Consider the following 27,473-nt stretch of genomic DNA (forward strand, 5'->3'; position numbering starts at 1 on the left):
ATGTAGTTCTTCACGTCTACTTTGCTCATGGTGTTGTTCTGAAAGATCTTTCACACCGCCTCTCCAGGAGGCCTATACACATTGATCACCACCAGGGATCTGCGGTTCATGTTTGGCTCACAATTTAAAGGTATCTTGAACTTCGGACATTGTGTGTGCTGTGTTCGAATGGAAAGGTGAAAAATAATCAGCCGTTTTTTTCGCCGGCAATATCCATTAAACAATCAATTCCAAATACATGTACCGCTTTTGATGGTAGTTCCTTTGGTAGTGTATACAAACCTCATTACCAAGTCCGTTTATGACGACTTTAGTGCAATCCAAGAGCAAACAACATTTGTAAGATAAGCTTCAAAGGATTTGATACAATAATTGAGTACTGAGTTAGTGACAGTTGTTTTCATTTGAAATCTACCAGGAACTTATTAAAATGCAGCTGCCAAATATTTGCATTCTATGGTAACAAGTATGAAACTTGCCATTGCAATCAAAGGTTTGGAAGTAAAGAATGATAACATTCCCATTTTGTTCGTTTGCTTGCCTCAAAATTAATGGCAAGACGTGGCACAAGAAATATCAGGGAGGCCCTATTATCATGGGCGGGGCGATGATGTTAATTGAAGGCGGTGGTTCCTTACCAAAAATAATAGAAAAACAGAGACAAAACGTTAATCTAAAATGAAATTGAAAAAAGAAGGATCAAGGTAAATCTGTTACCAATTATTACCTTTTAAATATTGGCCCCTGGCCCCTTGAGTGGTAGTGTCAGGATATCAGTTACTTGAAAACATTTATAGTCAAGTTATTTTGTATGGGGTAAACCCGATGCACTTATATTACTCATTACTAATGACAGGCAATGACATAATTGGTAATGGGAAGACTGGTCGTGGGTTTGAATCCCAAACGATTAGCCTGATGGACAGTGAATGTCACATATCGGTGAAATGGTAATGATTGGGCCAGGAGTTAAAATGAATGGATTTTTGCTGAAATTGGCCGGGAAAACCTATACTATCCCTGATGCGGTTGAATACAATTACATTTACAATTGTTTTTAATCAAGTTATTTAAATGTATTCCTTAGGTCAAAATTGGCAGCGTTTATTTACAGCTTTCACAGTGCGGGATTGTCACTAGCACTCGACAAGCGAAATACACCGTCTGAAATACTGATATAATAGTTCTAATAACAACGGGAAAAACGCTCCGATGCGATAGTTTTGTCTATCCAGGCATTTAGTGTACTCCAAAAGGATACACCTTCTTTGTGTAAAAGTAGCAGTAGGCTACATCAGGAAATCACTCAAAAATGGTGAATCCGTGATTTAATCTATACATAGACGTCATCTATTTTATCATGTCACATAAGTTTGTCTAAAGGCAGTGGACTCTATTGGTATTTACTCTATGAGCATAGAGGAATGGGGAGCTGCTGATAGTGTAAAACAATGTAAAAAACGGCTCCCTCTGAAGAAACACAGTTCTCGAGAAAGAAATAACTTTCCGAAAATTGATTTCGAGACCTCAGATTTACAATTTGAGGTCTCGAATCAGCATCTGAAAGCACACAATTTCGTGTGAAAAGGGTGTTTTTTTCTTTCATTATTATCTCGCAACTTCGACGACCAGTTGAGCTCAAATTTTCACAGGTTTGTTATTTATTTTTATGAATACGTTGAGATACACCAAGTGAGAAGACTGGTCTTTGATATTACCAATAGTGTCCAGACCCATGTTTCTTGAAATTATCACGAATACCGACGACGTTTCTTCGAAATTTAAATATCGTTTATATAATAGCCTTTTACATTATTGACTTTTCGATAATGTGAGATCTGTAAATCACCATTTGTTTTCATTTTCAGTATTTATAATCATTTGAAAGGTACCCGGACAGTGATCAGACAAATTATTTTACCTGATGGTTAGAAAAATGTCCATTCCCCGTGTTTTGCAGGAAATCTGTGCAATGTTTTTACCAGATGGTTTGTGGATCATCAAATCGCTTTTTGTTAACAATAAGGATATCCTCGTGTCGCTTGGACCAATTTATCTACGGATGAACCGATGCATATAGACAAGACCTGTTATTCCTAATGACCCTTACATTTCACTGAACTAAGGACGAACCAAGATTCTGGTTAAATCGGCATACCATCATCGCTTACAACGTCAGCCAAAAGGGTCTCAATAACAAACATACTATGGTCATTCAATCACCCTGTATATCAGCTAATACAGGCACTTCGTCGGATATAAGGTCGACTTGGTCCGAAACAAATAGAAAGTTAGACCTATATGCACCGAAGATGTCCTGAAATGTATCATGGCATTGACAAATAATGCAGTTATTTCATGTGTTTTTGTTGTTGACAAAAACGTGTGCTTGTCCTTTGTTACAAATATTACCCAATCTTAAAGACTTGAGTATCCAGGTATTTGGTAATCCTTGCATTCCTGTGAATCCTTCATGCCACAAATGCACTGAGATGTAGCGCCACTCGATAAGACCCAGTACAGCTCAGACACGATCGATTCCTTATCCTCTTATGCTTCCAGCCAATAACTCATCTGTCTATTCTGAAACTTGAGTTTAAGATGATTGTTTGTAATTCCAACACAAAGATGTCAGTGCACGGTTTCCCCCTGTTTGTGCAAGGGTCCCAGTTTAACCTCATGCTGTTTGTTGGAAGACAAGAATATAATGGGACTCCATATAGTCTAATTATACATAAAGAATATATCTCAGACCAAAGTGGCTGATGGCAAGATCGAGTAAGCGTTGACATGGAGTTAATGATCAACACAATAGCTATCTACTTAGCTTGTTAATATCATAGGCACATGGTGTGCACCCCTCTTACTGGTTCTTCTCTCTTGGCGATGTGAGGAGGGGGTGAAGCCCAACGTCTTAGAGAGGTTTAGAGCTCAAGCATGTTGACTAACCTCCGGTCCACTGCCCCCCCCCCCCTCCCCCATATGTACATATCTTTCTTTCTGGCTGTCTTGTGGGTTCAATGACTAGCAATGATGAGGCATGGAAGAATATGAGCAGATAAAATGCGATCGTCTCCGGGTTCGTTATTCCCAATGAGTACAGGGCCCGTTGCTAATTAATGTTATAAAGATGTACATATCACAGTCTTAGTCTTTGAACTATTTGAAGACCACACTACCTTGTAATAAACAGAAGACATCGGGATCTCGATACGTGGAAGGTTACTTGTATTTCATTTTAGTTCCACGCCAAAATAAAAAGAACTTTTGGTTACCCGCGCCAATACTAGTACGCCCTCTGTTGTCACAATGTCATCACTTCAGACTCATCATTGCCAGGGCTGAAATGGTTGAATTATTTGAAACCTCGAACCTACAAACAATATCTTATCACAAAGACCGTGGATAAATCATGGATACATCATGTCAGCCTGTCTCTGAAACAAGAAGTTACTGACACCATCCGTAAAGGGGAAATAATGTACAGTTTATTATGGTAACATACACAGGAAGAACATTTAATGTTCACTCATTTCAGCATTCACAAGTTTCAAGAAGGGAATAAACAACTTTCAATATTAAGGCGATTTTAATATTGGTGTTAATTTATTTTCTTACTGTGAGTAACAGGCGGTTTAATGCTATCACTCCATAGTGACGTGTGAACTTGTGATGGTCTACCTTCACGTTTAGATTCAACGACACTTATTTCGAAATATTTCATGGTGCAATAAAACCTTCCGGTTCTGGAGAGTTTTAAGTTCAAAGTAAAACTTTTCTCCATCCATCCTCTTTGTTTTATATTATCAAGTTAACGGTAATTAAAGCATGAAATACGGACGGCTTTTAGATTGGTGTTTGGGTTCCATTGCGTCAATTCATCGATTTATGCCCAAGATACCGAAGTTAGCAAAAATGACTGGACGTCTGCACATTAGGACGGCTGTCTATTTGTATTATTGTGTTCGATCAAGAACCGTAGTAAACTGGTCCGTAAGACGGTACGATATACTATGCAGCTATATTTACCAGCATCGACTTGTGATACCACGATCTACTTCTTCTTCTAGGACCTCATCGAAATGACTTTTAGCAAATTAGACCACGAGGGGCGCCATTTAGAGCATAATGACAGCTGAATATTTGTCGTTGTTGGGTCGATGGGTGGCTGGCGTCTCCTGAGTTCCTGAGAACCATCGGGGCGATAACGGTACCATTGCTCCAACCCTCTCTAAACCACGTGTGCAATACCTTTTCTCAAACCTTCTTCGTCTGTGGATCGATCTTACGATCAGGTTATAAGACCTGCTGCTTGCCATTAATTATTCAGTGTTTTGACAATGATTAGCCTATGAATGGACCGAGGGCGCCGACAAGTTTGAACCGATACACGAGCCCAGTCCCATTGATACTTCCCTTGCGTCCAGTACGCATGCACGGGTAAAAGAAGCAGAGCTTTTTAAGGCCTCGTGGCTCATGTGAATTGATGAAACCGTATTAGTCACTCTCCTGACATTGTAGAAAGAACATGGTTGGGTTTTGCTCGTAGGGCTGACGAGGTTTTGTTTTTAAAATATCAGCAGTCTGTACTCGATCCACCAGTCATCGCAACTCTAATGAACCTTTATACTGTAACATATACAGTGTATATGACAAAATCTTGGTTATACCATTTTGTTATTTTCTATGCGATGATCTTTGTTTAGCTACAAAGAGAAAATACTTGCACCATTTTAAAGCTCCCTCGGATGAGTGACGAACAATATTCTGAAAGAGACAACGATCAAAAGCGCCTGGGAAACTGTATTCGTTAGAGTTTGAGCAGGCGGCAGCTGGAACGCACATTCAATATCCTCAACATATTCTCAGCATTGATCTTGGATTATACTGAATGAAGCCAAGCTCATCACAAACTTTTGTTGGCATTTCTCCACGAGCACGCTGTACAGAGCAACCTTGCTGGCTGGAACCGGAGCGAGTGAGACAAGGGGGAGGCAGTCCGCTCAAGGAGTGCCGCGGTTTCCCCGTGTCATTGGCAGCGTAACATGGCGCAGCATGAAGACGCAGATTTTACAAACGTAAGTTACTCAGATTTTCTTCGGGTTGAACGGGTTCGTCGATCATAACTCATAATAGCATTAGAGGGTAGGACACGATTACAATTTCATTTGGGTGCGTTCGGGCCAAGAACCGAGCAGTAATCCGCGGCTTAGGTCGCTTACACTGTTGCAAACTGCTCCTCGTGTTATTTTGGTGTTTTACATCAAATACCTTTACGTTGATTTCCTGGAGAGAGATATAAAACAGAATGAAATACCTCAATAATCAATTCAAATCAATCCAAGGACGAGCTAAGCAAATATTATTGGACGGGTACCACCTGGAGAAGAATAAACCAGGTGGTATTCAACTGAATGGATTTGTTTAAGGTACAAATCCATTAACCAACAACACTGTAATCCATATACAAGCACACAGTGCATCCCACCCATTGTCAACGGCTATAGCTGCTGTCTATCTTCAGTCGTTAAAATAATACCTTAACCGTTTAAACACATTTAAACCGGTTCAATTGCGCCTTTTGAATGCATTAAATCCAATTATACATTATGTAACTTTCTCGATTATAACCACATCTATGACCCAGTGTTAATAGTCCATTGTGGTGTCATTGATCTGTTCGTAAAGACTGCAATGTATTTTGAACGGTCAATATTATGAGCAACAAAAGGAAATAACGGAGTTAATTCACTCGGCGCACGTGTAGTTTCTTGTCGTCTTTTACAGTTAAGCCCAAAGTGCAACAATCCTGTCAAAAAATGTGTCCAAATGCTGAATAATGTGCATATTTTACACGGTGTGATCGCGTGTTTGTATAAAGAAACTACACTCGGCCCAAGTTTAGTGACACTGCAATAAATCACCCCAACTAGACATTCTTATGTCGAAATACACCACCCCAGTTGGATGTCAAGCGTGCGGCCCGCCCAGTATGAACGCCACGTGCGATTGCACCATAGTACCCTTGGGTGAAAGTTTACTCAACGTCACCATGCCTCTGTTATGATCTCGACTAAAATTATCGCTTTAAGGTTGCGATTTGAAAGGTTTATTTATAGTATTCCATTTAAACGACCATAAAGACTTAAAGAAGTGTGTGATGTTGTAAAAGCAACTTCTTTATTGTAACCATACAACTCACGATAAAGCGATCCTGTCATCACAGAATGGTGACAGTTTTCTTCATGCTGTTTTAATATAAGCGTGTATAATAGGCAACACTTTTGAATATGGAATTCAAGCAAAGAACAATTTAAAATATAAACCAATAAAGGACAAACAAAAGACTGGCTTCAAGAACCTGATAAAGCAAACTTCCAAATGTCTTAAAAGTGAACACTCTGTATACTCTTTATCCCCGATGCAAATTGAACATCTCTTATATATTATAAAAAAAGTGTTTTTGCCAACTTGAGTAAACCAAGGACTAACAACTGACCGTGACGCTGTAACCGTGAATCTTGCTCAGAATGAACTCATTATGTATCCCCAGTATTTCTGTGCGACCAAAAAAGGGTAACATTTTCGTAGAAAAAAGATGTGTTTGTCGTACTTGTATTACCGTTTGCCATGAAAGCAGAAAAAGGAAAAAAAATGAATTTGTGTGACCTGTAGGCCTTTTGGTAAAGTACCATGACATGTTGGCTATAACCATTTGCTAGTTTGGCCGCCCCCGGGCAGCATATTTACGAATATTGTCGAGTGGGTGTTATTGCGCCAAAGGCCGGCGCCACATGTCGCTCTGGACTCGCTAGACAATCCTGATTATCATCTTTATTCATCCATCCTCTGATCATAGGAGAATATCAAATCGTTGTCATGGTTCGGGACTGTTCGAATCTTAACCAGACCTATAAATAAACGAATGGCAACTTCGAATGTTAGAAGCTTGCTCTTGGATAGTAGTTGGTTGTTTCAATCGACTTGATGTGGTGTGACTTGGTGCGATCATGGTGATATGACTGAGGTATACTGCTGAGGTCTGACTATAGAGTTAGACTTCCATAGCTGTTACTGAATTGGATGAAACATAACCTGAAGGAGACATGCATGAAAAACGGGTATTTCCTATGAAGTGAGTGCATCAAACAATTTGAGGTTTGACGAAGCAATGTGATGGAGTGTAAACTTGGGAAGACCTCTTGTGGTGCAGTGGGTGCTACCCTGCTACACTGAAGTGCAACAGTAATGATGAGTTAATATCCAGTCTCAATGGGCTAATTAGCATGAATAGTATGATCGGCAGGAGAAGTGGATCGAAAGCCCACCCAGCAGGGCGGGACAACTGAACTACAAGACTGTCAGCCTCATTTACATGTCTATGGCTCCCTCTATGTCCTCCCAGCTTATAGGCATAGCCTTCGTGTATACGAGCAGTTATGCTTGACTGCAGGCACACCGTGGATCGACGTATGAAGTATAGTCCTTTCATTCGCCAGTTAGGTGTCGTTGGGATCGCATCTCACAGTCACGTCATGACAGTCGTCCGTTGGATAGCGCACGTCCAGACTAGTCAATGCCTCCGAAGCATCAGTGGAGTCTAGGGGAATTGATGCCCGTGCGATATCGGAATCCCGTTCCGTCGGATGTGTTGTTCTACCGGTTCGGTCTATGCGGATGATACACCCACGCTGTTGTTGCTTCCAGCAGTTCTATTTAAAAGGATTTACCGCTTGTTCAACATCCTTTAATTGAGCCTGTATGAGATGTCATTCCAAAGCCCCGCACATGTAAATATTTGGTTGATTATCTTCACAGTTTGTTCTCGTACTTTTAGCCGCTTCATCAACATTCGGTGGCCTGGTTTAACGTGTTGGGCCAAACCCGAAGCCTTTGGGGGTACTGCTTTGGTGGCGAGGCGAATGAAACTCCAACGTCCGTGATTGTATTCTATGCAACCGCCACTGTACAAAAACTCATGCTTCATGATCATATCTTGGACCACAGCGATGTTTGTGGAGAAACGGTTACTTTCTATGTAAGCACCATTTCTGTCAAAACTCATAGGATGTCGCCTTCTCTGTTTGAATCTCGCAAACAAATTATCAATAATGTCAATTTTTTTCATGCTTTTATTGTGTCAAATATTTGGAACACTTGTAAATGCTGCTACGGTCATTAGGTTACATATTGTGATTTTTCATAATCCACAAGCTGGCATTATTATGTGTTTTGTGTGTCGCAATCTAGATTAGAAAACCAGCCCTTCCATTATATCAGTGCTGCATACTATATCAAATAAGCGACTGGTCACTTTGTCCCTCTGCACTTCACTTACAGTCCAAAGCTTGTCTTATCATGTCAAATAATAGGTGCATAGCCAAGTGTGTATGCCATCATAACAACTTACCACTTGTGTATTTCTTGTTTTTCTTTTCTTTCCAGACTGTTACATATCATCATTATCTGGTGTCTTAGCATACAGGTAAGTTCACTCAAATTTGATTCAAACTTCGTTCAAATTCATGAACTGAGTGCCTATATACGGCATATTCATTTTAGGAATGTACCCTTGCAAGAAAACCAACGTAGGGCCTACATTATACTTATGCTATATTGAGTCACCAACTGATCGTAATGTCCCTGGGGTCAACTTTATATTTTAGTCGATATAAATTAGCAGACAAAGTATGAAAACGGCCAAGTTTGGATGTTATTATGACGAGGTCAATAGCTAACACGCCACTGTGTGTGGGTTGGATTGTCCGCAGTGTGGATGACCAGTGGTCAGGTCAAACTGACCAATTGTCTGCTAAACTTTGTAATGCCGTCCAGTCCAACAACCAAAAACATCCAACCGTGGAGTGGTCTCTGAAATGTGATGTGATATATTAACCACATTACATGAATGTGTGCATTGTAAAAATTGCAGACATGATAATAGCTTGAACACCAATCATGACGTATACACAGTGGGGTGCCGTTTTCAGCGTCTAATCTTGCTTGCCTTCCTTTGCTGTTTTCAAGGCTATAACAGATGGTTTTAAAAACCAATACAGCGAGCATTTGGGACAATGGAGAACAATGCAAATGGATTTACTATAATAGACCAAAGTTGCCTGCAATTGTAAATGTGTAATGAAAGAAAAACATTGTGTTTACGGTTTGTGAATTTGCATTGTCTGCGGGGGTATGTGCTCTAAGACAAATGTGACATGAGGCCCAGTCACTGCTTGTGTGACAACTAAAGTAAAGAGGGTTTACAGCAAGGGTACAAGTTTGTTTAGTGCATGCTTAGCATCAAAACAACACTAGTTACTTTGAGAGAAATGTCCTAATATCATAATTCAATCTCGATATACCGAATTCCATTTCTGTATATTAATATTAGTCTTACATTGCCGGAAGGTCCTCTCTCAAAACAGTTACCGACTCCGAGATCAAAGGTGTCCATCGTTGCACATTTTGAATTTGGTTTCAGCAGTCTGCTCGCTTGAGGTTCGCATGAAGTAGGGACCCCTATCTTCAAATTAGCACTTCCATTAACTGGTTCCGTTATAATGTGCTATTTATTTGCTCACGACAAATGTAACGGTTAAAATCCAACTCCGTTAAAATTAAGTTCAAATAGAACGCTCAGCGGCATCTCATGCAAAGACGGCGGTCTGTCGTGTCCCTAACCCATCTTTTTTATGGTAGCCGCATGTGATTGGCTTATTCAATTGAACCGCCCTCTGTGTACTGGTCATGGCGTGTACTTTACCAAACCTCTTCGGAACTAATCAAGCTACTTCACGATATCGGGGTTATGGTACAAACTGCATGCATTGCGGTTGTCCCTGCTATTATTAGACGCTAGTGTTTATTTACGGAAGGTTTTTATGCCAATAAGAGTGTGCTGTGTTGTTTTGTAACACGGCGTGCATTATCCAGGAGGGATCAAGGTTCCGAAACACTTACTAATTTGTTCAAGTAACTTATGTTTTCGTAAAATAGTCTATGATTCGAGTTTGTTCAGTTGTTAAGCGTTTGTGTAAAGTAATGAGCTACCTCTTCGCGGTTATGCTAGAGTTCCAACATTCGGAACTCATGAGAATAATATGTGCATGGAGGATTCTTCCTCCATGACACGTGTAACCTTTCTCCTTCCACTAAACACATTGTGTCTTCACCATTTCAGGAATCAGTCCAATTAGCTTACGGTAACAACTTCGAAAGAGGAATGACTGGACTGGACCGAAACAACAGCGTATCAGCACCGATACATCTTCAGTTGTATAATCGAAACAGTAATAAGCACTTAAGGATACAAGAGAGAGATATAGACGCAATGGGAGAGGATGGAGAAGCCTACGGTAAGATTTTCACAGTTTACTTTGGGTTTTTTACCTGCAAATTAAATAAGCACTGCTATTAATGCCACATGACACAATTATTTAAAGAATATTTACTTAATACTAACAGCTTATTTTACACAAAATAGTCGGCAACCGGCCCTAAACGATCCCTATAAAAAAAGCGATGTGCAGCGACATGTGACACTTGGCAGCTATTCCTTCCGCTCTGACAGCACTAAGTTCTGTTCACTGTCCGACTGTGGCTGACATAGTTCTGTTCACTGTCCGACTGTGGCTGACATAGTTATATCCACTGTCCGACTGTGGCTGACATACTGTAGTTCTGTTCACTGTCCGACTGTGGCTGACATAGTTATGTTCATTGTCCGACTGTGGCTGACATAGTTCTGTTCACTGTCCGACTGTGGCTGTGTAGTTCTGTTTACTGTCCGACTGTGGCTGACATAGTTATGTTCACTGTCCGACTGTGGCTGACATAGTTCTGTTCACTGTCCGACTGTGGCTGACATAGTTATGTCCACTGTCCGACTGTGGCTGACATAGTTCTGTTCACTGTCCGACTGTGGCTGACATAGTTTTGTTCACTGTCCGACTGTGGCTGACACAGCTAGGATTTATCACACAAGGGGCATGCAGAAACTTCGACTGTACATTGTTGCAGTGGGCTCCTGACTTTTATTTTATGCATAAAGATGTGAATTATAATAATAGGCTTACTTTTTTTTTTTTTTTTTTACAAAGTTTTTTGGCTCTTCGGCGGGAAAGTTTTTTTTTCTTGTTAATCTTATTCCAACGTTCAGACGTCATGCGTGGATTGCTTGACTGTTTTTACTCCCAAGACCAGTCACAATGCCAAATATGAAATTGTAGGCATATAATTCAATAAAGTGCAGACCTTAATTGTGAAGAATATGCATGCCTGTTAGCATTTTGTGTAACAGGAAATCGGATGCATTGTAGATGTGTGTAGAATGGTGAGTAATCATCTTGTAATTCATTCGTACCTCGCACGGAATGAACCCGTCTTCCTTCTGGTTTATATATCCAGAAGAGGAGTTCCCACATCTACTTGTTTCCTGCTGAACATTCATTTAATCCAGCCAGTGTCATACCCGTAATACCGTAGATATCGGCTGCCTTAAATAGATTAATTGCCCGTAAGATCGCTGGTTGCCCTAAGGTACCATGGCAAACGTGTATCCGGAAAGACAGTAATCATTTACAATAACATCATGCAACAACTGAATCAGGAAAATTAAGGCCGAATTACTTTGTAATGCACAAGGCCACGACGGGAGGAAATTCCTTGTTCGGTAACAGAATGAATTACACGGACTTCCTACCTCCATATCATAGAATCGTGGTGCCTGTTGCTTTGAAACATGTTGTTTGTCCCAATGCCTGTAAAGACATGATCCAGTGCAAAATCCTTAACCATATAGACACAATTCCTTGAATTCATTTGCTCTCGAAAGCCAAATATACGTCTATATGTATTGGTAAAATCTTCTATAAAAAGATAAAGGACTTATGGTCAGGTCCTGTCGGAAGTAAAACGGTCATTCTGCAAGGAGATCTGTTTGCCAAAGATGTTTAGTTAAGTCTTTTGAGGGATGGGGAGCTAAGAGACCAGTGGAGCTGGGATGATGCCTGGCTCCACCTACGTCAACATGGTCGACCAGGGTTGCAATGAGTTGCTCCCTATATGCTTGACCACATCAACCACTGCGCAAATCTCAAGGGATCAAGCAACCACCAGGAGCCGCCGATGGAATTAACATGTTTCATCATACACCTCATTTTACTTCGGCCTACCTTTTAAATCTGTCTACTAAAAAAGCTCCCAAACCCCTACCGATTAAGAGTCTAGGGAGGGGCCTATATGCATAGAGCCCTAGGCCAATATATTTAAACTCTATAGCTCTATGTATATCCATCTAGCTTTGGTTAAGCAAGTTATAAGCTTTATTAACATTATAACCGACAAGCCTATACTGATGCGTTGCTACCTTGAAACAAATTTAAAGTTTTTTTCCCCTGAGTCATTTCCCCATGTGTGTCCTCCCATTCTGTTCTCCACTCCCAAGCCCTGCATCGCAATTTCTTGCAACATTACAACCAGGAATTGTTTTGCTCAAACAGTACACACACCTTAACTTACCCCCCCCCCCCCCCCCCCGTTAATCACGAGTATCATGTGTCTTTGACATAAGCAATTTTCTTTCGACAAACAAGGCCTTACGCGGAGACTCTCCTGATGTTTCTTCTAATATTTTGTTCAGTGCTGATACTGATTTGAATAGAGCTCTACTGCTGATTGAAATGGCTCGTCGGCAACCTGATCGTGCGTGGAATAATTATCCTCACTCTTGCGCCACAGTATGTTCAAATCACATCATAAAGGTCATAAGAACTCCTGGCCCTGGATTTGATTGAAAAACAACTTGGGTGTTTTGGGGTGGTGTTTTTTTGGTTCTGTTCATTTTAGATATTATTGGGATTAGGGCCTACACTCCAGTAAGCTAAGATGTTTTGTGGATGCTTTCCCCCATTGGCCCAATATCCGTCGTGCAAGAATTGATAAAGTAAATGATGAGTTTTTAATCTGAAAGCTGAAAACTTTGGCACGGGTATTTCCTGTGTATTGATTTTTTTTTTTTTTAAATAGATTTTTCTCTTACTTCGATTGAAAAGTATTTGAAAGCACAAGGTTATACGTGCACAAGCTGGATGTTTTCCCCGGTAATCATAACTACTAATGGTAGTGACATGAAGAACTTGCGTGTTATATAGTACGGAAATAAAGTACTGCTTCTTTCGTATTACATTTCATCGGTGGAACTTTGGAAACGGAACTCTACACTTAAATTCCAAACGGAGCATTTTTTTGCCATGACTTCTTTGTATTTTGTTTCTTCTTTTTTTTTTTTCTTTTTTTCACTTTTTTGGTCGATGGCAAAATAGGTTAGATTTGACGCAATTGAACATACCCCACGTTGAGTTATTTTGGTTGTTCACTGTAAATTAACCTCAGCCAATGATCCCTGTACATTGTTTGCGATCTCTTCTGGCACGGACTCTAGTCATCCTTTGCCTTCCCACGACGATATCACCACAAAGGACTCCGCACTTAGGGCAATTTATCCTGCACCACACAAAACTGCTTTATTCCTGAAATAATGACATGTATCCAGCGCACCAATATTTCACTTTGAAATACAAGCCTTGTATTTCAAAAAGAGAGAACGCAGTGCCAAAAGGGGTGACCTCATACCGACAAAGCGAGGTTGAAATGAATGTCAGTCACTCCATTCCACAAATCCACGGCTCATACAGTGCAGCTTTGTCATAACAGAGTTGACGGTATGCCAGAAAAACTGAGCCCAGACGAGTACAAATACCCCATAGTATATACTCCTGTATACATTTGAAATAATACGGAGAGAATTATAGTAAACAAATTATCGTTGGTAATGAAATTTAGATAAAACTGTCTGCCCGTTGATTTGGGCTTTCCAACAAATTAGTTTGCGAGCTATGTCTACATGTCCAATAACCAGAACACCATTTGACATCTTATTACCCGTCCACAATGCTAAACTGCCCACAAATAAGAGCTGTTATGTTGTTGTCAGTAATAGCTGGCCCTTAAGTACATGGTAAATGTTTGTTTTGCTTTAAATTGTTCTCAAGAGTTTTAAAAGGTCGTAATCAAGCCCCGAAATTATGCCCACTTAGCAATGGTTTGAATGTAATGAGTCCCTTTCAAACCAAGTAATCCTCTGGTACGGGGACAAGGGTTTAAGTCATTCAAGGAATCAACGCTCATTATTTGTCTTAGAAAGTAGGACTAAAAACACACTGGGCTCTTTTTACAGACTCTTTGTAGCGATTTTTCATTCTTTAAAAGTTAAGGACTACGGCTTTAGAGCATGGAAGAGCAATAGGGAAGTGGGGAACAAGTATATCACCATGTTGACGTCGCACAAAGGCGTATCTTGTAACCTTACTGGGAAAAGGGACTGAGAATAAGCCATCAAGAAAATCGAACTGGAAAAAAACCTGAAGCCACCCAAAGTGTTATAAACATTCACCGGATACTTCGGGAAATGGTCCGATCTTTGCAAAGATTTGTCTAAGCCTCTCATACCCTCTGGTGAGGCTGTTGTTGCAGGCTCCGATAAGTTAATTCAATTTACCACGGAAAACAGAGTTGCCGCGTCTTTCGCGAGCATTTAATGCCTTCTTTGTGTTGCAAATAACTAAATCTATAATAATGTGTGCTAACCTAAACTGTTTGGTCAAGCTGTTTTCAGAGGAAAATACGTGCCAGGGCGAGCTAGCTATAATAAAAAGGCTCTTTGCAAACCATAACGAACAATGGCCTCCCACAATAGAGTCTTTATTAATTACAATTTTGAAAGAGATGTGTGACATTTTGAACTGTCCAGCTTGCGAGGGTATTAGTATTTGGTAATAATAGTCCCAGCGTACCGAAAAAACAGCGCACATGGTGGGTAGACTATTAAGTGATACAGGTAAAATGGCTTTCGTGTATTTTGATAAGCAATGTACCCTGCATTTATCATGCACTTGCTTTCCATATTCAAGTGTTGTTTTTGATGCGGAGTGGAAAAAATTCTCTTTACAAAAAAGTTACGAGAATCGTCTGCCAATTCCCGCCATCTGTGATCTTTGTGTTTTTGCCGACGACACTACACAAACCAAAATACAAAATTATTTGTGGTTTCTCCAACGTAGGGATTTTCTTAGCGAACAAAGCTGCAAACCTTGAACGATGAATAGGACACTGGAGTGATCGTCCAAACAGGCCACCCAAAAGTACAGCCAATTGGATACGGAAAGTAGTCAAACCGAGTTTGAACCCTACACCATGGAAGAAACACATTGAAACGCGGACTGTTTGGCAGCATAGTTTTAGTTTTATTAGACTTTCCACTGGCATAACAATATGAATATACAAGACGATACATAAAGAAACAATGAATCAAAACAGCTTTTAAATACCAAGCCAGTGAGTGGCGAGGAGGAACAGGTGACCAGCACCTCTACAAAGCCGTCCTGCCACAAAGAATGTCCCCTAATACCCACCACACAGTTAAAAACCACCCATCTCACTGAAAAAAAGGGGGGGGGGGGGGCGCTTGAAGGTGAGACTGACAATTACAGACGACAACGAGCAATGGCAATGCGACACCCCCCCCCTACAAAAAAAATACAGGTTGTTTGAAACATTACCAGCTAACAATAAGGGCATTAATCGAGTCAGACTTTGTCATAATGATTTAAATGTGTAATCAATACAAACCGTAGTGGCATAAACCTCCCTCATTGACGTCAGTGCCCGTCCCCATTGGAAAATCAGGGCTTTTTGGATTTCGGTTTTCCCCATTTTGTCTGCATGCACGCAGACAATGTATTTGTGATAACCATCGAGGGGGATTATAGCACAAAAATTACCTAAAGAGAACGATGAAAAGGGATTTTTTGGGGAATCAAACAGAAACTACCATTTTAATTGGCCAGCAGATCCCAAACATGGGTGACAGGACGTGACGTCATATTCTTTGTCGTGTCGGCAAGTGTCGAATAAAGCTCATACCATTGGCACTGAAACGTACCAAGTGGACTTGGACAGTGCACTTTACGTTGTGTTATTTAAACTAAACAGTAACATTTCAATATGTTTAGTTCTGTCAAAAACAAGTCCCGTATGACGTCAAAACGATGCAATTTCCGTCCTTTTCTATTTTACCAACTTGATCCTTAATATTGATACTTGATATTTAAAACTGTCTGTACTTGGCATGACACCTATAGCAATGTGCTGGACGATGATCCAGTTTCTGACTTAAGTCACTTTTTAGTACTGGTAAGTTTAATGTTATGTGAAATAATTGGCTGCGTTTGGGACTTCTTTTCTGCGTTGTCGGTGCTGCCTTTGTAGATGGCGATTCTTGTTGATAGTGCTTGGTGTCCCGTGAGATAGTTTCCGCTTGGCTCAGGAGTTACAAAAATCACGTACTCAAGGTTGTGCTCTGAACACAACCTAACATGAAACACGTCATGTAATGTACCACCACTACTACTAGGATCGTATGAGTGCATGATGAGTGTATCACCCCCTCAACCTGTCAATCAATTAACGTAGTTGCAGCTGGGTTCACTGACGATAAACATAACACCACCACCCGCAGATGATCCTAAATCATTGCTGGGCTACTGGTATTACGCACTGGGGTTGTTCTACCTGGTTAATGTCAACTGAGGCGTGCCGTCTCCTTGCAGGGCGCGTGTGACCGGTATAGGGTCAAGTTATGGCAAGCTGTTTGCCATAAAAACCACCAAGAGATTGAGTTGCATGTGTTCCCGTAGGATTCAAGGGTTTCATGTCTGTTCTTATACACTAGCTTTATATCTGGTTTCAACCCAAATTGTATTTGAATTCCTCAATTTGTGTGAGATCACCTTTTTGTAGACCAACCAACACCAACCAGCCAAACAATGACCTTAAAATGATAAAACTTATTGAAGAGAACTTGTTAAGGCATTATGAAACATCAAAGTCATTTCGTAAGTTAAAGGACTCTTTCATAATAACGTATGCAAAGACTTCGGCCGCTGTCTTATTTTGAACCCCTGTATGTGACCCCCCCCCCCCCAAAAAAAAAGGGGGATGGCGTTTGATCTTACGCGGACAGCTCGTTCAGGATACTACAAAAAAAGTTGGACAACTGGTCGTTTGAAGACCGAAGTTGAGTTCTTATTCGTCCAGTGTCACCTCTTGATCCTTCCTAGAGACTATACACACCATTAGTAGGTCAGTCTCAAGTCCTGTCGCCACCATTACCTACACAGTCTCCACAAACAGTTCCTGTTAACCCCAATCACTGCCTGCTATCAAGTGGTTTTATAACTCTGCGATCTAAATAGCGGTCAAATTTACCAAGTCCCTATACATTTTGGTTCTTTTGTTTTGCTTATGAGAAGTCCTAGTTTCACCCTTTATTTCCAGTCTAGATTGATACCCTGAAGGCTTTAAAGCTCTTCATCACGTACAGTGCACAATCATTCCTCGGGCGTTTTTTTTTATGCCGATACATGCAGCATTATTTTGTGTTGCAATTGGCGCGCAAATCCTTCCCCTTTTTGCAATTTTATTGCAGCCACTCGATTTGACCTGACGTGACCTAATACTCGTTTTGAGTGGGTAATAATAGTCAATAACTGTGACATTCTCGCACTGATAAGGGTTTACGATTAAAGATAAGACCTGTCGTCGCCAACGAGTTATCTACTGCCTCGCTACTGGTTTCCATACGTCTGTAATTTGAAAGGCAAGGGTCCTTGTCAGAGAGAGAGAGAGCGATTTTAAAGGTTGAAATGAATTGTTTGTCTTATGTGAATATAGAGAAATGTGGTCATTGCTTCACGACATGTGAAAAGTACAGTGGGAAGTCGGGATAAAAATATTTCATATGTTGGCTGTTCAATTTTTTTATTTCATATTTCAGCCTTTCTGTCAAATTTGTTCAGCACAATTTATAGATTAATGGCAATCTTGCACGGGACACGCGAACTATGTGTTCATTTAGACTCAATCGAAAATTACATTTTGCAGACGGTCCTTGTTCCAACCAGTGACAAACAAAATGACACAATTGAGTGACTTCGTGAAATTAGCCTCAAATGGGAAATTGTCACAGCTGATCGACGAAACCAAGATCATTCCTAGCAAGGTTTACTTACTGGTTCACGATAGACGTATGACGTGTCCTTTCTGTTCTACAACTTAGTGTATCAATCATCGAGTAAAGTTTTCAGTTAACATGGATCTGGGAAAGAACCAAGCATATGTACATCACAATCTTCGTGCAATATTATATGAAGACAGCCTACTGAAAATGGCTAAGCCTGTCTGCCCTGTCATGTTTTGTTGGTTTCTTTCTTTTCGTCAGCAATAACTATCCAGACGGTTTTGGATGGGTGATGGTATTCATATTTGTTTTCGTTTTTCTTCTTTTCGTCAGCAAGAATTATAATCCGGACAGACTCGTTTGACGGCTGGATAACAATACAGGGAGAGGAGAGCCAATATTATCTGTGTATGAACAAAAAAGGAGATGTCGTAGGACGGGTGAGTACCTGAGTTTTGTCTAAAGTTGAATGATCAGGCTGTGGTGAAGACATTGTAATTGACCTATATCGACAGAAGTGGTCTAAAATACCATTAGTTTGTGACTATCGTCGTACTAACCGGTTGGTTGTACAGGAACAGCTATATGGTATCAATCATGATAACAATATCAAATGCATTATTGAGAATAGCTACTAAATCTAACCATTTCGTCGTCAATAAAACAACATTGACTGCACTATTAAAGGCACTAAACACCGTTTCAGTATCAAGCTAGCCTCGGTTAATGTTACATAACAGGCTTTAACCATGCCATTAACACCAAAATCAAATATCCGCAAGCACATGTTTTAGCACCCTGTCATGGGACAGGCTTGTAACCAAAACAAAATGGCTGCTCTTGTTGAGGTGAATGCTCATGACAATTTCAAGTGAACTGCAGAAATGAAAGGCTCTTCTAAAATAAATCACATGCCCGTAAATCGAAAGTTGTCGACTATTTCTGAAATTTATATTTAGATTAGAGCAACTCACAAACCAGCATAACCGGTTAGAACCATTCTCATTGAAAATCCAAACTAAAAAAGGTTGGAAAGATTGCCATAAATTTTATTTTTTCCCCTCTAAAATATCGGACTATGTCTTTAACTTTGTTTGCCAGAAAATCCAGCTTCAGTCACTTATAATAACCTTCTTAAAATGTGCTTTTTAGATTGTCTAAACTCGCTTGGAGTATGCACTGCATTCAACATGATCTATAACGGGAATCAGTATGATGTAAATTACCCTGCGTGTATATATGGATGTAGAGAAAGAGCTTTTTCAAGATTGATGAAACACGATTCAATTCAGACTCGAGTGTAATTTATATTTTGTGCCAACGGACTATGCACGTGTATTGATTACCCACTACGGAAGTATGCGTAATTGACCAACTTTACGAGCTCCGTCAATAGTTTCACTAATTTGCTCCTGGGCAGGCCCGTCTGGTTTTCATGAACTAAAGACAATTCAGGGTTCCCAAGTTGTGCATGCAGCTCTTTTGATTTTGAATTCCTTTATCCCTTTTGACGGTTCGCTTTGTGTAACCAGACTCCAGTGTTCCTTGCAGCAAAAACACTTTGTCCGAGCGATGAACTTGGGGAGTTGACCCCGCGGTTACATCGTTTGTACGGCTTCATTTTATTGTCATTTGCAAACCTTTTTATTAGAACTTCTGCTTCATGAAACTGAGCTGATTTGAAATGCAATTGATACAACAAAATCACCCCAAGAAATCGGTTGAACTTATAACTAAAAGTAACCCATTGTCTGGTTTATTTTACCGGACACATAAATGATGGAACATTCTTGACAATGGGCCGGTCCATTTTGGGGTGTTTTGGGTTATATATCATATTTTGCCTTGTTTTTAAAGTTGTTTCTTCTTCTAATTTAATGAATGTACATCGGAGCTTGATCAGTTTATCATACAACGGCCTAATAGGCTAATGAACCATTGGCAACCACGTAGACCAATCATCGCGTTCACCGTTATGCAACGATATTATATTAAATAATGCAAATACAAATTATAAATGTCGGAACGAATTTGAATATTTTAGTTTTAAACAAAACATTGGGAGAAACATTTTTGCTGATGAATTGTGTATTGAAGCTGAAACTCCATAGACTACAAAGTAAGATCATTTTCATCAGCTACATTATGCATAAAAATGGAACTGTGTGTGGACACGGCCGGTCAGTCATAATATTAATATTAGTGCACCTTGTATTAATCGAAATGTCCGTGTAATGTAATTGTCACAAAATGTCGCAAACAGTCGCGTTTCTTTCCCGTTTTTAACTTATGAGATGACAAGAAAAGTTACATCATTGCTATCAACCTCTTTAGCAGTTGAATTACCCACAAAATACCCAATAATGTCGCATAATTATATATAGTGTTACAGCTCAACGGAATTTTGATATATTTTGTTTGTGTAAAGCCAAACGGGATAATATGATTTATTGCTCGTCAAACATTCTGTATACGGGGTCAATGTTGAGTCGATATTTCACCGCAGCAGATAATTCTGTGTACATAACCAACGCATAGTCATGACTTGACATCACGCCACAATAGCAGACTAAGGCATATGTTTTTCTTATTAAGCAGGCTTTTGTTGTCTGTCAAACAAATGAAATTCCACACCAGAAGGGAAAGTATGAAGCCTCATCCGGATGTTATTTAAATGCCGAGGAATCCTTGACATAGATCTGAACTTGTATCGAGAAATTGTTGTGAAGTCAAACTAAAGATGTAGTCTTTACAAGTCTAACAAGACACCACCTGGCTTCTAATAATACTGATGATAATTCAACCTAACTATCACTAGCAGTGCATTTCGACGTCATTTTGAAGAGCGTTTTTTCTATGCCCGATTTACTTTTCTAAATCATATGTCCTTCAGGTGTTTTGGCTGGGTCGAGACATCCCTAGATAGAATAATGTCATGTTATTGTACATCATTGTACATGATTGTTGGAGTTTTGCAGTTGATAAACATGACATGTGTATCTAAGATTGGTTGGGACTGTTGCCGATATTAGGTCCAGACTCAAACTGCTCCTACGTATAGTCAATGGATAAAGTACCATGCATTACATAACCACGTGCTGACCTTGTATTAAGTTGTATCATTTGTCGATGGGAGGAAAGGAATTGCCAGTCAAACCTACACAATCGTCACGCATTTGTTCCATCCAGGATCTTCTTTGTAATATTTTACTTGCATAAGCTAGTCTAGGTCTGTTTCTGTGTATAGTAATTAACTTCAAAGGTATAGCGTAAGCGACTGTTATCTAAATATTAATGCCAACGGATGCATGCCTTCTGCTTACAAATAGTTGTTCGACTACATCAAACGTTAGTTTTTATTTTCAGTAAGAACTTTCTTGTTTTGTTCTTTCGTTTTCTTCAGAAGAAGCTCAAGATGACCTCTGGAGTATGTTGCCTCTTTACAGAAACCATCGTTGATGATTACACCGAGTTTAAACCCGTTCAGCGTACGGAGATGTATTTGGGGTTTAATAGGGATGGCGGAGCAGTGAGTGCTCGTTATAGGACTCGATCGGGTGCCAGGGCATTCCAATTCTTAAAACGCCCCCTTCCTGAAGACAGGCCCCCAGATGACGAGTCACCTGAACCCTATTCATGGGTACACCTATTAATACAAGCGAACACAGAATCTTCCAAGGATAAAACAGACAGCTGATGAATATTCAGGAGTTTGAAACACGTCACGCATCGTCCGCCTTGCCACGGACCCAGAACTAGCTTGTGTAAGTTTATGTATATAAAGTGTAACAATATTTTTATATGAAGATTGGTAATTTATATCATTGTAAATTAATATTGTACCAAATGACTTCGAAGAAGTATTTATTTATTACGCTGGCTCGGTTGACGAAAAGACGTGGTGACACTTGGTGGACTTATTTGGAATGTAGGACGGACGCAGTATGGATCTATAGGGGCCTCCCTTCTTTTTGTGACATATTGGTGCGAAGCTGGAGACATGTTTAATAATAAACTTCACATCCAGTCCTTTGTCCGTGATGACTGCTTGGACTTCGACCATCTTCCGCGACTCACTGCCAAACACGGACAGAGACAGCCGCACGGTAAACACAGGCTGCGTCTGAATCAAGCGGCTACGGCTTTGACTCCGGCTGTTTGTTGCAACCACAACGTTAAAGAATGGACGTTAGGCGTTCCCACCATAACCAGGACTGAAGCCATCAATTCGGAGTCGGCTATACAATTGCTGAGAGGTTCTACGGTATTGGAATGTTTAAGAATCCGACATAGTGATTTAGTGAATGGATACCAAGCTCATTTACATGGTATCCTCATGTTTAAAGACATTGGAAAATGGACGATCCTGGTTGTTACATTTAGGCTAGAGGTATCTCATATTCAGCGTATTATAGTTTCCCTGTCATCGCCACATGCGCTTGAAACAAAGTCATTCTCGACGAAATTTGTTACTGCGGGACTCAGGCAGGCTCTGCGTCACGTCCACCTCCTTGATTCAATTAAACTGCTACTTTATCAACTCACATAGCATTCCTTCGTCTTTTTCTTGTTATAGAGGGAAAATATTGCATGAAATTTTCAAAAACTTGTAGTCCTTCATGTAATGACCAGGTGACAATTTTGCAGCAGTTTTCCACAGGGCCCAATTTTTTAAAGCTGATAAGTAGGAAAATAAAATTTGTTACCAGTAAAAAACAACATACATTTCATTGTTATTTAGCTGGTAACCTGTTTTGACCCAGTAAATTCTTACTGTTCACTGTTTACATTAAGTTTTGCCCAATACGGCTTAGCCAGGTATTCTTTATTCCTACTCAAACAAAGTATATATCTTCTCTTTACGTTAAGCTGTATATTAATTATATCAATGGTTATTAATAAATAGGGAGTAATCAAATCTGAATAAAAATGTGCTCATTTTATATCCCAAATTATATGTAAGTTAAAGTTGTTTTCTTAAATACTTTGGTTGAACTTCCGGAGTGTAATTTCAAACGGTCCAGGGAATTATTGTTTGGGGAAAAGCGAAAAACAAAGAAGTAAATGTTGGCACATGTTGGGGGACACCAATGAAAATGTGTGTGCGTATATGTATCTAATAATATGACCATGTATACATGTAACTCTAATACCAGTGTTTTACTGGAATCTAATAGAAAACCCCCTCAAATTACACATGATATTTTGTTAACATTGTGTAGAACTACTGGTAATACTGCCATTTCATCATTTGGTTCACACTGCTGACATCGATCATGAATATTGCAGCTTAATGGAAAGCAAATCAGACCAACAACAGTTATTGTCATTTATATCAGGAAGTTCTTTATAATTAAACATTAGGGATTTATCGAGACAGTTTGACTAGGAATGATGTTGGTGTTGTTGTTTACCACATCAAACTACTCGAAAACAAATGATGTATAATGAGACAAATTCATTCCAATCCGGTGCTGTATGTTAGAGGTTAGTGGGTTTTAAGGATTGAGTTATCGGTTCGTGCACACTACAGCCATTGACATCCTTAGAGATGTTTTGTCCAAATTTTGAATCAAATCTGACTTTGTGTTACATTTTTAAAAAAGATTTCAAAATGAAATTTCACATTCCTCATGAAGTAATAGTTTCACTATAAGGTGGTGGCCAGTTCGTTGATACAACGTAAACAAGAAACCAAGAAAATGAAATGGTACATGGCGATACCATTGTCGTTCCAACTACATGTATTGTTTCAAGAGTAATGCCTTAGAAGGGGTTTTATGAACGTTTTCCAAAAACATGCATATTAAACTCGGGCCATCGGTTTCTTAAGTGTAACTTTGTTCAAGTCTCTCATCCCACATCCCTCACCCTGCATGATTTTGTGATATCATGTTGTTCCAATTTAGCGTGGCTAATGTCAGGCATGACTCTCCTGACAGTGAGCAGAACTACATTGTCTTCTGGTGTGTAGTCGCAGACCAAATAGAAGTCCAGTATTCCCATCGGATGGTCGTGATTTCCGAAAGACCTGTCAAGGGAGAGGTCATGACCTGGAACATTGGGGCTTACCTCCCCCAACGGTAACAAGAAATGGCTTTTCGATACCAGTAAATTGTCTGGTCTCTTCCGCACACTAAGTGTTTGATTGATATATGCTGACATTGTGGTTTCAGGTGTTGCAGCGGAATATGTGTCATCATGACGGTGACAAATCAAACTTTAGAATGTTTGGGTTTTTCGATATCAGCAATTAACATCTTTATCAAATTGATAGATATCATCATTTTTGTTGAAAATTGAAGACTTGTTATGCTGTTTTGTACTTGAGAAAAGTATTTTGAGAATTTTCAATATTTATGAAACTGTATCATGTTGTAATCAATATCATGTCACCTGTTACCAAATGAAAAATGTTTCTAGATGTACCGTTATGTAAAAAGAAAATGGAATTATATCAAATGCATCTATATACCGTCAACCGTTAATAGTATATAGGTGACGTGCGCAAGGGTGGCTGTCGCTTCATTATAGCTGTCTTGTCGCGAGGGCTAGTGGACCTCATGTTGCTTGGTGTATTCAAATGATCATGTGCCTAGTTCATACTGAAAGCGAATGCGATATACGAATTTTGCCGTCACATTTTCGCAACGAATAATTCGCAGCAGTAACTGGTGGTCATACTCATGCGAAACAGTTGCTGCGAAAACGGCCATGTGACGTCAAAACTCGTATCGCATTGGCATTCGCAGGAAGTATGAACCGGGCTTCACTGGAACAAAAACACGTGGATTTTGGCTTTATAATGTAACTATACGTGTGCTGTTTACGAAGACGCATGCATGGTGTCAGTATTATGTTGACCAATCAACGTTGATGTTAAGTGTGACTGAGGAACAATTGTCTTTAGTACACTGTACATGATTGGTCGACAATCTGTCTAATTGGTTTATTGTGCGTGACTGCTATTATAAAATAGATGTTACAAATCAATGAAATTAAATTTACAAATCTGTCTAAAACTTGATTCATGTGTATGCTTGTTCCTATCGCAAATAATGGAATGGAGTATTGTTCAGTATCTACAGGTATATAAAATGAAGTTGATGTTATCGTAAGGTTTGTGCCAAACATGTTGCTAAATCTTTATCTACATTTTGGACATAGGCTTAACCCTTTATGTAAACTGCGTTCGTGTAAATTAAACATCATATTGTAATATTGTATAATCTCTATTGTCGCCATCTTGGTTATGCTATCTTGTCGGCCTATATACTCATGTTCTAATTGACTAGACAGATGAGTTCTGGAAGACTGGTATAAGACCAAGGTGGCTACACTACGAGAATAGGTCAATAACGACGCACCTTTGATCACAAATCAGGCAAAAATAAAACAATACCTACCCACTGTATGATCAACTGTGGTTTATATTGTATAACCATAATTATAAAAGAAGAGTTGTTGGGCGATACCATACTGATGGTGCTGAATAAAATTGTTGTCAATTAATTTAATACTTAAGACTTTCTCGTTATTACTCGTTGTGTTAAATGATTCATTAAGAAACTCAGGAATTATGGCTGTGTGCTGTTTTGGCACATGTAGCTTATATCATGAGAGTAAAATGCATACGCACAATAATGGCAGCTCATGAGAGAGTACACATCTATGAGTTGGAGAATTGGACAATCTCAAATGAAAGCAATTTTTATATACATTGTTTCCTTATACAAAAATGGAACCGGAAAACAACAAATCAGTTTAAAAAAGAAATTCCTGCAAAAAACGAACAGTTGCAAGACTGTTTTGTTAACCCACTAAGAGCTGTCACTAGAAAGTGTGTGACATACCAGGATAATTTGTCATCACTAAGCTGAGATGAGGAAGCAAATAACAAGGGTTGGTGCAAATTTTTACTGATTTTCACAAAATGACAAGATTTCATGAATGCTGTATTTCTTGCTTTATGATTATTATAAGAATTAAGCACCACAATCCAGCTCGCATGGATCCTTGATTCTGAATGGTCGATATCCATCATTTGTTGGTCAAACTAATGGACCTAACACCATAAACCGTGTTTCCAATAACTGCCCATGTAAATATCACATCATGTATTAAACACAGGAGCAAAACACCTTCGTTGTAGATCCCAGAATACAATTTAAGTTTAGTCTTCCCTTCAATCAAATTGTGAAGATTTACTTGGGTGTGTTAACACACAAATTGAGAATTTGCATTTTGTGCGATTTTGAGGCAATAATTGCATGCATTAAAAGATAGAATTATGTTCCAATAAACTCGGCTTTGGCTCATTGAGTGTAAAATTCCACTTTCAACGCGCGGAAACATTTATTTCAAATCCTTGTTTCGACTCTTAACGATTGTACGCACATTAAAGGAACACGTTGCCTTGGATCGGTGAGTTGGTCGTTGAAAAGAGCGTTTGGAACCGTTTGAAATGCAAATGAATAGCTAAATAATTTAAAAGTAGAATATAATTATCCATACAATCCTGCCTCGAAACTTTACGGTTTTCCTTTTACGTCGTGAAGAAACACGGTCGGCCATTTTGTGGAGTAAAAATGTTGACTCCTTAAAATGGCCGACCGTGTTAATTCGAGACGTTAAAGGAAAACCGTGCAATTTGAATCACACTTGTGTGGATCATTATAACCTACTTTTAAAACATCTTTCTAACCATATGCATTTCATAAACAAACGGCTTTTCAAAGACCAACTCGTCCGATCCAACGTGTTCCTTCAGAGCACTTCATGCGGGATCAGTAAAGTAGTCTGCAACACTATACCATTTAAACTAAACCGTTTTAAGAATGCAATATTCTGATATTTATGATAATCTTGCTATAAATTTCAAGCCTTTAGAAACATCGATTCACCCAAATTGAAGAGAAACCGAAGCTTTTTTGCTTCTTTTTGGATCATGTGCAATATTTTTTAATTTGTATTCTTATTTCAATTATTTTGTTTACATAACATGTAACTCTTTGTTGTTACGCTTTTTTGAAACACCGAAACACTGAAAGCCTTTGAACTTTACAAGCAAAGAGGACCATCGTCGTGCCAATCCTGGACCACAAAAAACTGCCCAACCTGTATCTAGGATAAATAATATTATGTTGTGGTGGTACCCCCCCCCCCCCCCCCTTACAATGGTGTGTTTTAAACGCTGTGTACGCTGTAAATACTCGTCCAAGAAAAGATCAAAACTATCTATGGAGACACCAGTTGTACGATACCGGCTACCTGAAGGAAGAACTAAAAGATGGGATATAGGGAACAGTGGAAAGTCATAGACCTTACAACAACTAGTCGGCACGAGCGCTGTAGGCGTTGAATGAGGTGCATGCTGGTCTAGCTAGCGCTCAAGTTT

The 27,473-nt window shown here is 39.5% G+C and overlaps 1 protein-coding gene across 2 annotated transcripts; it reads left to right on the forward strand.

Moving 5' to 3' along the window:
• The first annotated feature begins 4,460 nt into the window (after positions 1-4,460).
• On the forward strand, positions 4,461-25,593 carry LOC117294624 (fibroblast growth factor 17-like). 2 transcript variants are annotated; one of them, XM_033777120.1, is made up of 5 exons: positions 4,461-5,078; positions 8,446-8,485; positions 10,181-10,355; positions 18,410-18,516; positions 21,480-25,593. In XM_033777120.1, the coding sequence occupies exons 1-5, from the start codon at positions 5,056-5,058 to the stop codon at positions 21,771-21,773; spliced, it is 639 nt and encodes a 212-aa protein (XP_033633011.1). In that variant the 5' UTR covers positions 4,461-5,055; the 3' UTR covers positions 21,774-25,593. The 2 variants fall into 2 exon arrangements, with proteins under 2 accessions (XP_033633011.1, XP_033633009.1); XM_033777118.1 differs by lacking the exon at positions 4,461-5,078 and adding an exon at positions 7,454-8,038.
• The last annotated feature ends 1,880 nt before the right edge of the window (positions 25,594-27,473 follow it).

This window comes from Asterias rubens, chromosome 9 (assembly GCF_902459465.1).
Source record: "Asterias rubens chromosome 9, eAstRub1.3, whole genome shotgun sequence".
Lineage (NCBI taxonomy): Eukaryota > Metazoa > Echinodermata > Asteroidea > Forcipulatida > Asteriidae > Asterias > Asterias rubens.

Bases quoted from the DNA above. Each gene is read 5' to 3' on its own strand.
- LOC117294624 (XM_033777118.1), top strand. From the start codon at position 7,953: ATGCAACCGCCACTGTACAAAAACTCATGCTTCATGATCATATCTTGG. The intron at 8,039-8,445 runs GTAAGCACCATT...TTTTCTTTCCAG, and splicing joins GAGAAACGGTTACTTTCTAT to ACTGTTACATATCATCATTA. The intron at 18,517-21,479 runs GTGAGTACCTGA...CGTTTTCTTCAG, and splicing joins AAGGAGATGTCGTAGGACGG to AAGAAGCTCAAGATGACCTC.